The following is a 13,705-nucleotide window of genomic DNA, read 5'->3' on the forward strand; positions in this document are numbered from 1 at the left end:
GCCCAGCCGGGTTCTGTAAGGGGAACCACGGGAAGACGTGGGTCCTGCTGCGCTGAGCCCTGTCGCGGCCGGAGCGGATCCCGAAGCCGGAGCAAGGCGGTGGCAGGCTGGTGTGAGGCTCGAGCTCCGAGCCGGGCGGGAGAAGCGCGGGCTTGGGGCGCATGCGGTTCCGGAAATACGCCGAGTGCAGCCGGGTTGCAGCAGCGTGGGGTCTCGGCCCGCGGCCCTGCCTCCGGGGGTCTCCGGGATCCGGTGTCGCTGAGGGGCTGTTGCAGGCTCAGCTGCCAACAGAGAGCCTCAGAGAAGCACTTGTGGAGTGCAGAGGAAAAGCGGTGGGAGGGAGAACTGCAAAAGAGACACAGTTCGGACAATTAAAATAAAAAGTGGTTACGTTAGCAGATGCTACTGAGGATGCTGGACAAGTGGATCTCTCGGCCATTGCCTTTAGGAGGAAAGTGGTTCGGGCACTCCAGAAAACAGTTGAGTAGTTTCTTTAGAAACAAAACACAGCAGGGCATGATGACACACACCTGTAGCCCCAGCACTTAGGAGGCTGAGGCAGGAGGGTCACTGCGAGTTAAAGGCCAGCCTGGGTTACAGAGTGAGTTCGAGACCAGCCTGGACTACAAAGCAAGAAACTGTCTCAAACCCAAAAAACAAACGTGGACTGGGGTTATAGCTCAGTATTACAATATTTGCCTCACATGTTTGTAGCCCTGGGTTTGACCCCCAACCACCCTGCAAGACAGGTTAAAAAAATTAATACTGTACCAACTGCACAACACAGTTGTTACAGTTTCTGGGTTGGCCTCCCAGAAAAATGAAAGTGTCTGCCCCTTTATAATCTTGTGCTTGCTTGTTTATACCAGCTTTTCTTGATGATATCCAAACACTGGAAATATCCTTCAGTAAATGGGTAATCAATCCGGTGTTTGTTTATTACAGTATATTATTCAATAAAAAATGAAATATTAAGGGCCTGCCAAATAGCTCAGCAGATTAAAGCACCTGCTTAGGCAGATGCAGTGGCCGGGGTTTGATCCCCGGCATGCTGTGCAGTGCTGGCCCCGCCTCCGGGGCGCGCCTAGATGGCGATTGAGACTAGGCATGGTGGCACATGCCTGTAATCCCAGCTCTTTGGGAGAATAAACACAGGAGGATCACTAGGAGTCCGATCTATGTAGTGAGACCCTGTAAACTCTTACTAAAATAAAAAAATATATTTTTGAAGTCTAAAGGGTGTTCAGGTTCTCACTACTAGATTAGACTCCTAGTGAGCAGCCTGTTTACAGCCTCTCAAGAGCTGGGATTACAGGCATGCGCCACCATGCCCAGTCTCAGTAGCCCAGTGCTCCCCAGGGGGTGTAGCCAGCACAGTAGGCCCAGAGATTGAACCCCCAGTCCCTGCACCTGCTTGCAGGCGCTTTAATCTGCTGAGCTATTTAGCCAGCCCTATATTAATTTTTTTAAAAATTTAACAACAATGCCAAGGGGCTGGGGTGATACCTCAGTAGAATAAGCACTTGCCTAGCAAGTGCAAGATCCTGAGTTCAATCCCCAGTACTGCCAAAAAAAAAAAAAAAAAAAAAAATTTCCTAGGCTTAATGTACAATGACTGGGCAGGGAGCTTGGTGAGGGGTACTTGGGAACCTTCCTGTATTATCTTTGCAATTTCCTGGGATTCTAATTATTTCAAAATCAAAAAATTTTTAAAACATTGACACATCCAGCAATGCTGGGCCTGTAACAACTATTGGTTGCTGATAAGAACAAGATCCCCTTTAGGTGGGCTGTGTCCTCAGAGGCCTGCTGTTCATTCTCAAACTCCTCCATTGTTCATTATTATAGCCCCATCCACAGATAGTTATTATGTTTTCTTCCTGCCTTTTAATAGTCATAAAAACAAAGTAGCCATAAAGTAAAAATGTGTTGTGTACTACTCTGTGATTCCAGGTAACCGTTCCATTTGATGATGTGGCCTTATTTTTTTCAGAACAAGAGTGCGAGATCCTGGAGACGTGGCAGAAAGAAATCTATACACAGGTGATGAAGGCCAATTTTGAGGCTCTTGATTTCCTGGGTGAGATAGGCTTCTAGTGAATCACTTTCTTGGGAAGCAATCTAATGCTAATAGGATTCCCTTCCCTGAATGAGCTGTTGGCTAGCTGACAATGAACAGATGAATAAACACCTAAATAAAAGCAAATCAGAAATAACCACACAGGTAGCTAAAGAGATGGTGAAGCAACACGCAGACCTCTTCCCTTTTGCGGCCATCACTGGAGTTGCAGCGGCCAAAGTGAAGTTTAATCCTTTTGTGATTTCGGACCGAAGCAAAAACCATAAAAGGCATTTCAATGCGCCTTCCTACACTCACAGGAAAATTACGTCTTCTCTTTCCAAAGAGCTGAGACAGAAATGCAGTGTTTGTTTTATGCCCATCCAAAAGGATGATGGAGTTCAGGTTGTACGAGGACACTAGAAAGGTCAGAAGCTCAGCAAAGTAGTCCAGGCTTCCGGGAAGAAGTATGTCATCTACACTGAACGGGTGCAGCGGGAAAAGGCAAATGAAGAACCGTCCACGTGGGCATTCACCCCGGTAAGATAGTTATCACCAGGCTAAAGCTAGACAAAGACTACAAAAGGATCCTGGAACGGAAAGCCAAGTCTCACCAAGTAGGAAAAGAAAAGGACAAATACAAGGCAGAAACAATGGAGAAGATGCAGGAATAAAGTCCTCCTCTGTGCAACTTTTAATTAAAAACTGCTGAAATGAAAAAGAAAAAAGAAAGAGATGGTGACAGTGAAGGAAATCACAACGCATTTAGATTAGAGGCAGATTTGAAAAAATAGAGGAGCCTAAGGAAACCATGAATGACCAACATAGGAAAGAACTGATGCTGTAAAACAAATACAGATACCCAGGCGATTAAAACTTCTGTTGAAAGTATACACAGCAAAATCAGCCACTGTGAAGACAAAACATCAGATCTACAAGACAGGGCTCTGAGGGCTGGCCAGATAGCTCAGCAGACTAAAGCGCCTGCTTAGGCAGAGCACAGCAGCCAGGGTTTGATCCCCGGCGTGCTGTGCTAGCCCAGCCCCCAGGGTGTGCTGAGATGGTGATTGAGGCTGGGCATGGTGGTGCATGCCTGTAATCCCAGCGCTTAGGAGGCTGAAAACAGGAGAATCACTATGAGTCTGATCTATGTAGTGAGACCCTGTACGCCCTGTAGACTCTGTACTAAATACATTAAAAAAAAAAAAAAAAAAAAAGGAAGGGCTGTGATCATCCTTAAAAGTAGCAAGGGACTATGAAAAATCAATCCAACAGGTGCTAGATGATGTGAAGAATAATATATGACTAATCGGGGACCAGTGATATAGTTCGGCAGTGCAGTGCCTGACTCACAACTGTGAAGTCATGAGTTTGATTCCTGGTACTTAGAAAAAAAAAGATTAATTGAAATCAGTGAAAAATCAGAAGATAACACAAAGGATATATTTTTTTAAACCCTTTTCATAGAAGTGATAGCAGAAAAATTCCAAATGATGGAAAAAGAATTTGATATACAGAAAAATGATGCAAATCTGTTATGGTTTGTGTCTAGCTGTCTCCCCTAAGCCTCATGTAAGCCATGGGGCAAAGGCTCCTGGAGCAGGAGCTCGTGGTTGGAGGGGTGGAGCCAGAAGACCAGGGCTAGAGGGGCGGGGCCAAGAGAGATCTAAACCGTTACACTGCATGCGTCAGCATCCCCCCTGCCTGTGGCTTCTCCGAGGTATGCAGCGCATCATCCTGGATGCCATGGTACACCGCCTCTCCTCTGGACCCTATAGTGTAGGACAGCGGTGTCTGCAATCGAGGCTGCCTAAGCAGAGAGAAAATGCTTGGTGAAGACTGACCCGCTGACCCTGTCTCCTGAGCAAATAAGGCTCTGAGGTCTTGCTATGTAATTCAGGGTGTTTTAAACGATGGAACATCCAGTAACTGTGAGCTTCCTTCCTCCATTTTGAGTGTCAGATATTTGTCCCAGCAGTAGAAAAGAGTAACTAAGACAATCTCCAATTAGCCAAAATAAGAAAAGAAAAAGGCATACAATAGTCAAGATTGCAGAAATTCAGCACAAGAATAGAACAGTGGTTGGTTTTGTTTTGAGACAAGGTCTTGCTATATGGCACAGGCTGGCCTTGAACTTGTGGCAAACTTCCTGCTCCAGTCTCCCAGGTTCTGTGGTTATAAGTGTTTGCTGCCACACCAGAAAAAAAGCAGAATGTTAAAAGATGGTAGAGAAAAGGGCAAATCACAAAGAAAAACATCAGAATCACAGAAGACTTCTCAACACAAACCATGAAGCCAAGAAGCAGTTGGAGTGAAGCTTTTTTTTTTTTTTTTAGTAGAGGGTCTACAGGGTCTCACTACATAGATTGGACTTGTAGTGATTCTCCTGTTTTCAGCCTCCCAAGCACTGGGGTTACAGGTACGCCCCACCATGCCAGTCTCAGTTGCAGTCTCAGCATGCTGGGGATCAAACACATCCCTGTGTCTGCCTAAGCAGGCGCTATGGTCCACTGAGCTATCTGGCTGGTCCATGGAGTGAAGTATTTCAAGCCCTAAAAGAAAACTGATTGTTTTACCCTGTTAAATTATCTTTCCAACTTGTCAGAAAAAATGAAATAACATGTAAAGAAATTCATGACCACTAAAGTAGCACTCCAGAAATTGCTGAAGGACATTCTAGGAAGATAAAATGAAGGGCTGGGGAGATAGCTCAGTAGAACGAGTGCCTGCTTGGCAAGCTCTGGGTCCTGAGTTTAAAAAAGAAAAAATGAAGATACTAATTACAGTAATTCCAATAAAATGAATCTACCAGATAAAACAAGCAATTAAACAAGTGTAATAACAGGAACTAACAGGAAAATAATCTGATGCATATGAATCAATACACATCAGAACCATCAATGTGAATAGTCTCAATTCTCCAATTAAAAGAAGCAGATTGGAAGATTAGATCAAGAAACAAGATCAAACCATATGCTTTATACAAGAAACACATTTAACTGAAAATATTCATAGGCTTAAAGGATGGAAAACAATGTTCCATGCAACACGAACCCACAAAGAATCAGAGGTATCTTCTATATGCAGACTGTTAGAGTTTGTACCTAGATGTCCCCCTAAAGCCTCACTCATAGTTGCATGCATAGTTACTGGATCTGGAGTGGGTATGTGGTACTGGAACCTAGGATGCAATGCTAGGATTAAGGGTGTCACCCCAAGCATAGCCTTACACACCCCAAGGGTAGCCTTACACACCCTAAGGGTAGCCCGGCTAAGTTATAAGAGAGAGAGTTGTCACTTGTTTGTTGCTTGTTGCCTGGATGGTTTGCCTCCTCCTGCCTGCCACAAATTTCTTCACTGTGACGCCTTGCAACCAGCCAATTATGAGCTTAAATCGCTACAAATTTTGAGCCAAGTAAATCTTTTGTCCCTTAACTTTGGGTGTCAGGTATTTTTGTCTCTGCAATGAGAAAAATTAATGACACAAAGCAAATTTCAAGACGACTGATCAAAAGCGACAAAGAAGAGCACTACACACTTGTTCAGGAAGCAATCCAGGAGGAAGAGAGAACAATTGGTTCTTGTCTAGTGCTGGGATTGGGGAAATGAGCATGACACCCGCCCTAGGTGTGAAGCTTGCATGCAGCATTAGGGAGGAAAAGAGGCTTGTTTGTCTCTTTTGCTCCTGTTGTTTTTGCTGATTTCTGCTGCCAGTAACTGTTGCCCCTCTGCCACGTGCCTCCCTGCCTTGCAGCCAGCTTATATAAACTGAAACCTCTACTGTAGGAGTCTCTTCCAAGTCCTCATCTCGGTCCAAGAAGCCAATATTTGTAATCCCAGTTATGTTATTGGAACCCCACCAAGTTAATTCCAATCTACCACTTTCAATGCAACCCACGGCGAAAGTAAAAACACTAAAACATATTTTTAATTACTGGGGAGCCAAGGGATCTGAGTCCAGCCATGAAGATGGTTTTCCAGAACAAAGAGCTGACCCAGGGCCTCACCCGGTTTTATTCAGTGGAGGAGTGGCTTGAGGAGGAATGACTGAGAATTGTGGGAAGTAGGTGACTATGAGCTAAGCTAGGTGGGTGGCCTACATTTACCTCTGCCACATGCAGAGAGGATATGCAGAGCTAGCAATCTGCATTATGCTAATGAGATAGTATCTAATGTTTTTTTGGGGTCTGGTGCTTCAGCTTTGATGTAGTCTTTCAAGCCCGAGGAATTCGTATCTTTGATCTTAAGGCTCGATCCCAGCTGGTGGTGTGGAGCATTGGATCTTCATCCTGTCTCTACCGGCTCACATTAAGGAGCAGCAGGTGTAGGTTACCAGGGAAATACGCCACCTTCAAAGACTACCACCAGCACCTCAGCTAGACCAATATACATTGCTTAAGGCCAACTAAAGGATAAACAGAAGTCCTAGCTGGCTCTGTCCATATGAATATGAGGAAATAGGATCAGGCTCAGTCAAAATGGAGACAATCGGGGGCTGGTGAGATGGCTCAGTGGTCTAAAGCACCTACTTAGAACAAGATTAGCAAAGCCCAGGGACCGCGGTTCAATCCCCCAGCACCACATGCCAGCCAGCCCCGCCCCCTGGTGAGCTGAGCTGGCCACACACACACACACAAATAAATAAATAAATAAAAATTTTTTTAAAATGGAGACAATCGGCCTTCTTTTAAGGAGAGCTTCTCAGGTGGTCCTCCATGCTCTACAAACTGTAATTTATTTTTTTATTTGCGGAACCAGGGATTGAAATCAGGCCCTTGCGCTTGCCAGGTAAGCACTTATGCTACTGGGTTATCTCCCTGGCCCCCTCTTTAACTTTGGATATTAGGTATTTTGCTCCAGCAATGACAAAAAGATAACTAAGACAGAAGATCTTTATCTCAAGCTGATAAAAGCCTCCTTTGGCAAACTCTCTTCCAACCAAAAAAGAGCACTATAGACCAATCCCCCTAATGAATATAGACACAATAATCCTCAATAAGATAGTAGAAAACATATTGCAGCTAATTATCAAGAAGATTATACAACAAGCCAAGTACTACTCATCTCGGGGATGCATGGATGGTTTGACATACACAAATCAGTAAATGTAATACACCATAGTAACAGAGCCAAGCACAAAAGACTTATGATCATCTCAATAGATGCATTAAAAGGGTTTGACAAAGTCTAACACCTATTCATGACAAAAACTTCCTGGATAACTGGGATAGATGGTCTTTATCCTGATCTCATAAAACCCATTTATAACAAACCAACAGCCAACACCATATTAAATGGACAAAACACAGGCTAGGGAGGTAACTTTGCAGTACAAGCACCTGCCTGGCAAGCACAAGGACCCAGGTTCAATCCCTGATACCATGTGCCATGCCAGCCCCATGCCAAGCCAGCCTCTGAAACCAGGTGTGCTGGCACATGCCTGTAATCCAGGCACTGGGAAGGCCTAAGACAGGAGGCTCACTACGAGTCCAAGCGGCATAGTGAGACCCTGTACCAAATAAATAAAATTTTTCCCCCATAAATAAATTTTTTAAAAAGATTTTTTAAAAAATAATAAAATAAATGGACAAAAACCTGAATCACTGTAAAAATCAGGAACAAGACAAGAATGCCCATTATCACTACTCTTATTCAATATGGTTCTGGAAATATTAGCCAGGGTAACTAGACAAGATAAAACTAAAGGAATATAAATAGGAAAGGAAGAAGTTAAATTATCATTATTTCTTGATGACATGATAGAAAACTCCAAAAAACTCCTCCAAAAGATTCCTAGAATTAACAGTCAAATTTGCAGGCATCAGGATACAAAGCCAACACTCAATAATCGTAGCATTCTTTTACACAATAACAAACTCACTGAGCAAGAAATTTGGGAAACCACACCTTTTTTAATTGCATCATTGTTTTGTCTCCTTTTTCATTTGTTTTTACTTTTTCTCTTCTTTATGTATTTAGTACAGGGTCTAGAGGGTCTACAGGATCTTCCTACACAGATCAGACTTGTAGTGATCCTCCTGTTTTCAGCCCCCAAACTCTGGGATTACAGGCTTGGGCCACCATGCCCAGTCTCAATCGCCATCTCAGCACGCCCCTGGGTTGGGGCCAGCATGGCAGGCCGGGGATCGAACCCCAGCAGCTGCACTCTGCCTAAGCAGGACCTTAGTCCACTGAGCTATCTGGCTGGCCCCCTTCTTTTCTTAATTTCTTGTATTTTTTTCTTTCTTCTTCCAAGTTTGCATTCATATATCTGGTAATATGAAGACAACACTGTATTACAACAAATACTGTGAAATTCATATTATTTTGTTAAGTGAAATTCTGTACCTCTTGTAATTTTTCTGTTTTAATACTATTTTGTACTCCTTCAAAAAAAAAAATAAAGAAAGAAACAGAAAATACTTAAGAATCAATCTAACAATGTAAGTGAAAGTGGCTGGGCGTGGTGTCTAATGCCTATAATCCCAGCACTTAGGAGGTTGAGGCAGGAGGATTGCTAGGAGTTCAAAGCCAGCTTGGGATATATATCGAATTACAAGCTAGATTAAATACTTAGTGAGATCCTGTCTCAAAAAAATAAAAGAAAAGTAAATGAAAGACCTATACACTGAAAATGACAGTACTCTGAGAAAAGGGATTGAAAAGAACATCAGAAATTGAAGGGGCCAGGGAGATGGCTCAGTGGAATAAGTGCTTCCCTGCTAAGCTCAAGGGCCTGAGTTCAATCCCCGGTTCCGCAAAAAAAAAGAAAGAAAGAAAGAAAGAGGGCTGGGGAGATGGCTCAGTAGACTAAGCACTTGCTTGGCAAGCACAAGAGCCTGAGTTCAATCCCCAGTTCCACAAAAGAAAGAAAGAAATTGAAAGATATCCCCAGTTCTTGGATACACAGAGACAATATAGGGAAAATGCCCATACTTCTAAAACTGTTATACAAATTTAAAGCAATCTCAATCAAAATACTCACAGCATACCTCACAGAACTAGAGAAAGTCATCCTAAAATTCATATGGAACCAGGAGACACCTAGAATACCAAAAGCAATTCTGGACAACAAAGGCAAGACAGGGGGCATCACAAATCCCAATTTTAAATCATATTACAGTGACTGTGAAGAAAACAACATGGTACTGGCAAAGGTAAATCAGACCCAAGGATCAGCGGAATAGAATAGAAGATCCCAAACAGCTCCAAGCATATTCAGCCACCTTATCATTGACAAAGGAGGCAAACACCTTCACCGGAAGAAGTATACCCTCCTTAATAAGTGGTGCTGGAAAACTGGCTTTCCACGGGTTGAAGTTTAAACCTGGAGCTATACGTATCACCATGCACTAAACTAAAATCGGAATGGGTCAAACATATAAATATTAAAACAGCAGCTACCAGCGTGTGGGACTGGCCCTGCCTCCTGGGCGCACTGTGATGGTGACTGAGACTGGACGTGGTGGCACGTGCTTGGAATCCCAGTGTTTGGGAGGCTGAAAGCAGGAAGATCACTTCACTACAAGCCTGATCTGTATAGTGAGACCCTGTAGACCCTGTACTAAACAATAAGCTAATCTTCTGGAAGATAAAATAGCTAAAATTCTTCTTTTTTTTTTAATGTATTTAGTACAGGATCTACTGGGTCTCACTATGTAGATCAGGCTGATTCTCCTGTTTTCAGCCTCCCAAGCACTGCAATTACAGGCGCACGCCACCATGCCCACTCTCAGTGGAGGTCTCCGCGCACCCCGGGGGCAGGGCTGGCACACCCCTGTAGTACCAGCGTTTGGGAGGCTGAAAAACAGGCAAGATCACCGCGAGTCCGATCTACGTAGTGAGACCCTGTAGACACTGCACTAAAAACGAGAAAAAGGATGTTATAGGCAGGCAGAAATCTCCTATGATGAATGTCATCAATATGTATGACAAATATGAACTAATAAAAAATAATGCGACGGTTGTGACAACTTGAGTGAATCACCCCCAACTGGATTGCTCAGCATTGCTGAGTGTGGAAGACCCGCCCTAGGGAGGATTGTGGAGAGAACGCTATAAAGGAAACAGGACCGCTGTGTTTCCTCCGCAGGAGCTCCAGTCTCAGCTTTTGCCTTGGACGTTGTCTCCTGGCTTCTGGTGCAAACTCTTTGGCTTCCATCATCAACCAGCCCTCCAGCCTGCTGCACAGACCATTTTGGTCCCCGATATGAAGTAACACTGCACGCTAACAGAGCTCCAGGCCTTTGGCTTCATCATTCAGATCCCCAGTGAGACTGACCTTTTGCACTCTTCCATACCCAACTCTGGGAGGCCATTGTAAGTATAAATTCATACCTATTTACCTATCTTTGGTGCCAGGAATTAAACTCAGAACTTTGTGTTTACCAGGCAATTGATGTATTGCTAAGCTATATAACCCTGGCCCCTACATTTGTATATCTTGTATTATATCCACTTCTCTAGGAAACATTGATATAGTAAAAAAAAAAAAAAAGTCTCAATTTTAGAGTCTCTGAGTAAAGTCCATGACGTCATTCTCATATTTGCTTTGTGAACTAATTTTTTTTTTCTTTCTCTCTTCTTTCCTGTATTTAGGACATGGCCTACAGGGTCTCACTAAGATCGGACTCGGACTCGTAGTGATTCTCCTATTTTCATCCTCCCAAGTGCTGGGATTACAGGCGCTACCACGCCCAGTCTCAATGTCTCCTCGCACCCCCGGGGGCAGGGCCAGCACTGCACAGCCTGGGATCAAACCTTGACCGCTGTGCTCTGCCAAAGCAGGCGCTTTAGTCCTCTGTGCTATCAGGCCGGCCCTGAGGACTCATCTTTCATCATAAGGTAATTTTTCCCAGACTATTTTAGCAACTTTCACCTGCCTCTGGGACTAGCAATCTTTTACATTACTAAAAAAACTCATACCACCAGGTCCTTGGTTATACTTGGAAACATGCCCACAGTGATCTCTCGGTCAGCGGTTTGCTCAGATACTCGAGATCGCGAGGAATATGACGACGGCCACAAGCTTCTCCATGTTTACTACTGTTTGTGCGGCCAGATGGTCCTGGTTCTGGACTGTCAGGTAGAGAAGTTGCCCATGAGACCCCGGGACAGAGCCTGTGTGATTGATGCTTCCCAACACGCCCACACGTTTTGTAACACAGAAGATGAAGAGACTGTGTCCCTTTAGAGGCCGGAAGGCCTCGAAAGACAATACGGGAAGACGTGTGCGAAGTGCGGACTCCCACTGTTCTACCAGTCCCAGCTGAAGAACGCTCCCATAACCTTCGTTGTGGATGGAGCCGTAGTGAAGTTTGGTCAGGGTTTTGGGAAAGCAAATATGTATACCCAGAAACAAGAGCCTCTCAAAAAGGTGATGATGACCAAACAGACTAAGGACATGGGCAAGTGCAGCTGTGTCACCGTGTCTACCATTGATGAAGAAGAAGAGGAGAGTGAGGCTAGAGAAGTTGCTGATTGGTATGCCCAGAATGCCAAAGTGATTGGGAAACAGCTGGAGCGCAAAGGTACGAGCAAGAGAAGACTGCGAGAGCTGGCGAACCGGAAGCCAAGAAAGCAAAAGTGAAAGGAACTTTGATTGACAACCGGTTCAAATGAGAGGACCTTGCTCTGAGTGGGAAACAGCAGCAAGCCTTTGGATATGAAAGAAAAATACTTTCTGTGAGCTAGTTCCTACTTATGCCCCAGGAGAAAGCTCTATGTTGCTTCCCATGGATACTCCTACACTAAGTGAGTCTATTTGACCTGCTTTCTATGAAATAGATTGAGATTGTTCTATATCTTGTGTATTTAAAAAAAATATCTTGTGTATTAAAAAAAAATAAAAATAAACCTCATAGCTTTTCTTCCTTAGAGAATCCTTGGATTTTTTCTTGTTTCTGTAGCACAAAATATGTCTCCAAATTACCTGAAACATAATCATCTGAGATCAAGCTGGGCATCATGGTTCATGGCTGTAATCCCGGCACTCAGGAGGCTGAGGCTGGAGGATCATTGCAAATTTGAGGCCAGCCTGGGCTACATAATGAGTTCAGGGCCACTCTCACTATATGGCCAGACCCTATCTAAAAAACGATCAAAACGGGCTGTGGATATAGCTCAGGGGCACAGTGCCTGCCTGGCAAGCACAAGGTCCTGAGTTTGATTAATAATAAAAAATAAAAAACAAGGACAGGCCAGATAGTTCAGTGGACTAAAGCACCTTCCTAGTCAGAGCGCAGGGGCTGGGGTTTGATCCCTGGTGTGCCATGCTGGCCCTGGCCCCAGAGTGTGCTGAGATGGCTATTGAGACTGGGCGTGGTCACATGCGCCTGTAATCCCAGCTCTTGGGAGGCTGAACACAGGAGAATCACTATGAGTCTGATTTATGTAGTGAGACCCTGTAGACTCTGCACTAAATACAAATAAATAAATAGTAAATAAATAAAAAAGCAACCAAAATAAAACAAAAAATAATCAGTGGGGATCAAATCAAGCAGGAAAGTTGCCACCAGCCGTGGGGATGCACACCTGTAACCTCGGCTATTCAGTAGGCTGAAGCAGGAGCATCTCAAGTTTGAGGCTAGTCTGGGAAATTTAGCAAAACCCTGCCTCAAAACTTAAGAGGGGAAAGGAACAGGCTGGGGATGGAACCGAACTCACCCCCAACCCATAAGGATTCTTCTGGAACTTTGAACTTGGGACTGAGACAATGATCAGCCAGACCCCAGCCCACCACAGCACCTCGTTTAACTGATCTCCCCATCTTTCTTTGTTTTTTAGTAGTGGGAATAGAACTCAAGACCTTGCACCTGCCAGGCATGTGCTGTGCCACTGAGCTATAACCCCAGGCCCTGGGCTTTTCATCTTTGTTGGCAGATGGGTCTGATACTCTTCTTCAGACCCTTACCACTGCAGCTCCTCCAACTGAAGTCCTGTTTCTCTCCTCTTACTTTTCAGTTATCGGGCATAAGCGGAGGTTATGTTAAAATTTTATTTACAGAGACAAAAGTTACTGCTTTTATCTATCCGGTGTCCCTAGGTGGCGTCCCTCGCGGTCCTTCTGGCCTCTGTTTCTGCCTTCTCTTCCTCTGTCTCAGACTGTTTCCCTTTCTGGGAGATCGCAAGGATCAGAGGCTCCATGCCAGCCAGTGGGCTTAAGCTAGGCTCGGTCAGCACGAGCGTGGTTACAGACCCTGGGGCTCCCGTTCCTCCTGCCTGCAGGGGGCGCCCGTTCCTCCCGCCTGCAGGGGGCGCCCGTTCCTCCCGCCTGCAGGGGGCGCACTGGGCCTGCGCGCCGTCGTCTCCGGCCTCCGCCTCCCAGCATGCCCCGCGCCCAGCCACCAGGCTTGAGGCGCCGGGGCTGGGTCTTGGGCTTCGGGGAGCTGGAGGCTGAGTGAGGCGGTGAGGGAGGATTTAGCGAAGGTCCCGAGCGCCGCACGCGGCGCGGGAGCAGAGGACACCGCGAGGGCCATGGCCGCGCCGACTCGGGTAAGTGGCTCCCGCTGGGTCCTCGGCAGCGCGGCGTGGCGCGTAGGCGACACGAGTGGGGTCACACTTGCCCGCCCCCGGCGGCCCGCCTGGAATCGGCCCTGCGTGGGCGGCGGCCTGGGCGGTGGGGGGCTCGGGAGGGGCCGGGGGGGC

The 13,705-nt window shown here is 45.5% G+C and overlaps 1 protein-coding gene and 1 pseudogene across 2 annotated transcripts in view; both read left to right on the forward strand.

Moving 5' to 3' along the window:
* The first annotated feature begins 10,808 nt into the window (after positions 1 to 10,808).
* Positions 10,809 to 11,762, forward strand: LOC101580183 (annotated as a pseudogene).
* A 1,639-nt stretch (positions 11,763 to 13,401) lies between these two features.
* The window catches only part of Znf786 (zinc finger protein 786), an 11,131-nt gene continuing 10,827 nt past the window's right edge, over positions 13,402 to 13,705 (forward strand). For both annotated transcript variants that reach the window (XM_023712806.1, XM_023712807.1), the window contains exon 1: positions 13,402 to 13,552. In XM_023712806.1, coding sequence (XP_023568574.1) covers positions 13,535 to 13,552 — 18 coding nt within the window. In that variant the 5' untranslated portion in view covers positions 13,402 to 13,534. The remainder of the gene's footprint in view (positions 13,553 to 13,705) is intronic.

Source organism: Octodon degus, unplaced genomic scaffold, assembly GCF_000260255.1.
Source record: "Octodon degus isolate 3935 unplaced genomic scaffold, OctDeg1.0 scaffold00027, whole genome shotgun sequence".
NCBI classification, from domain to species: Eukaryota; Metazoa; Chordata; class Mammalia; order Rodentia; family Octodontidae; genus Octodon; species Octodon degus.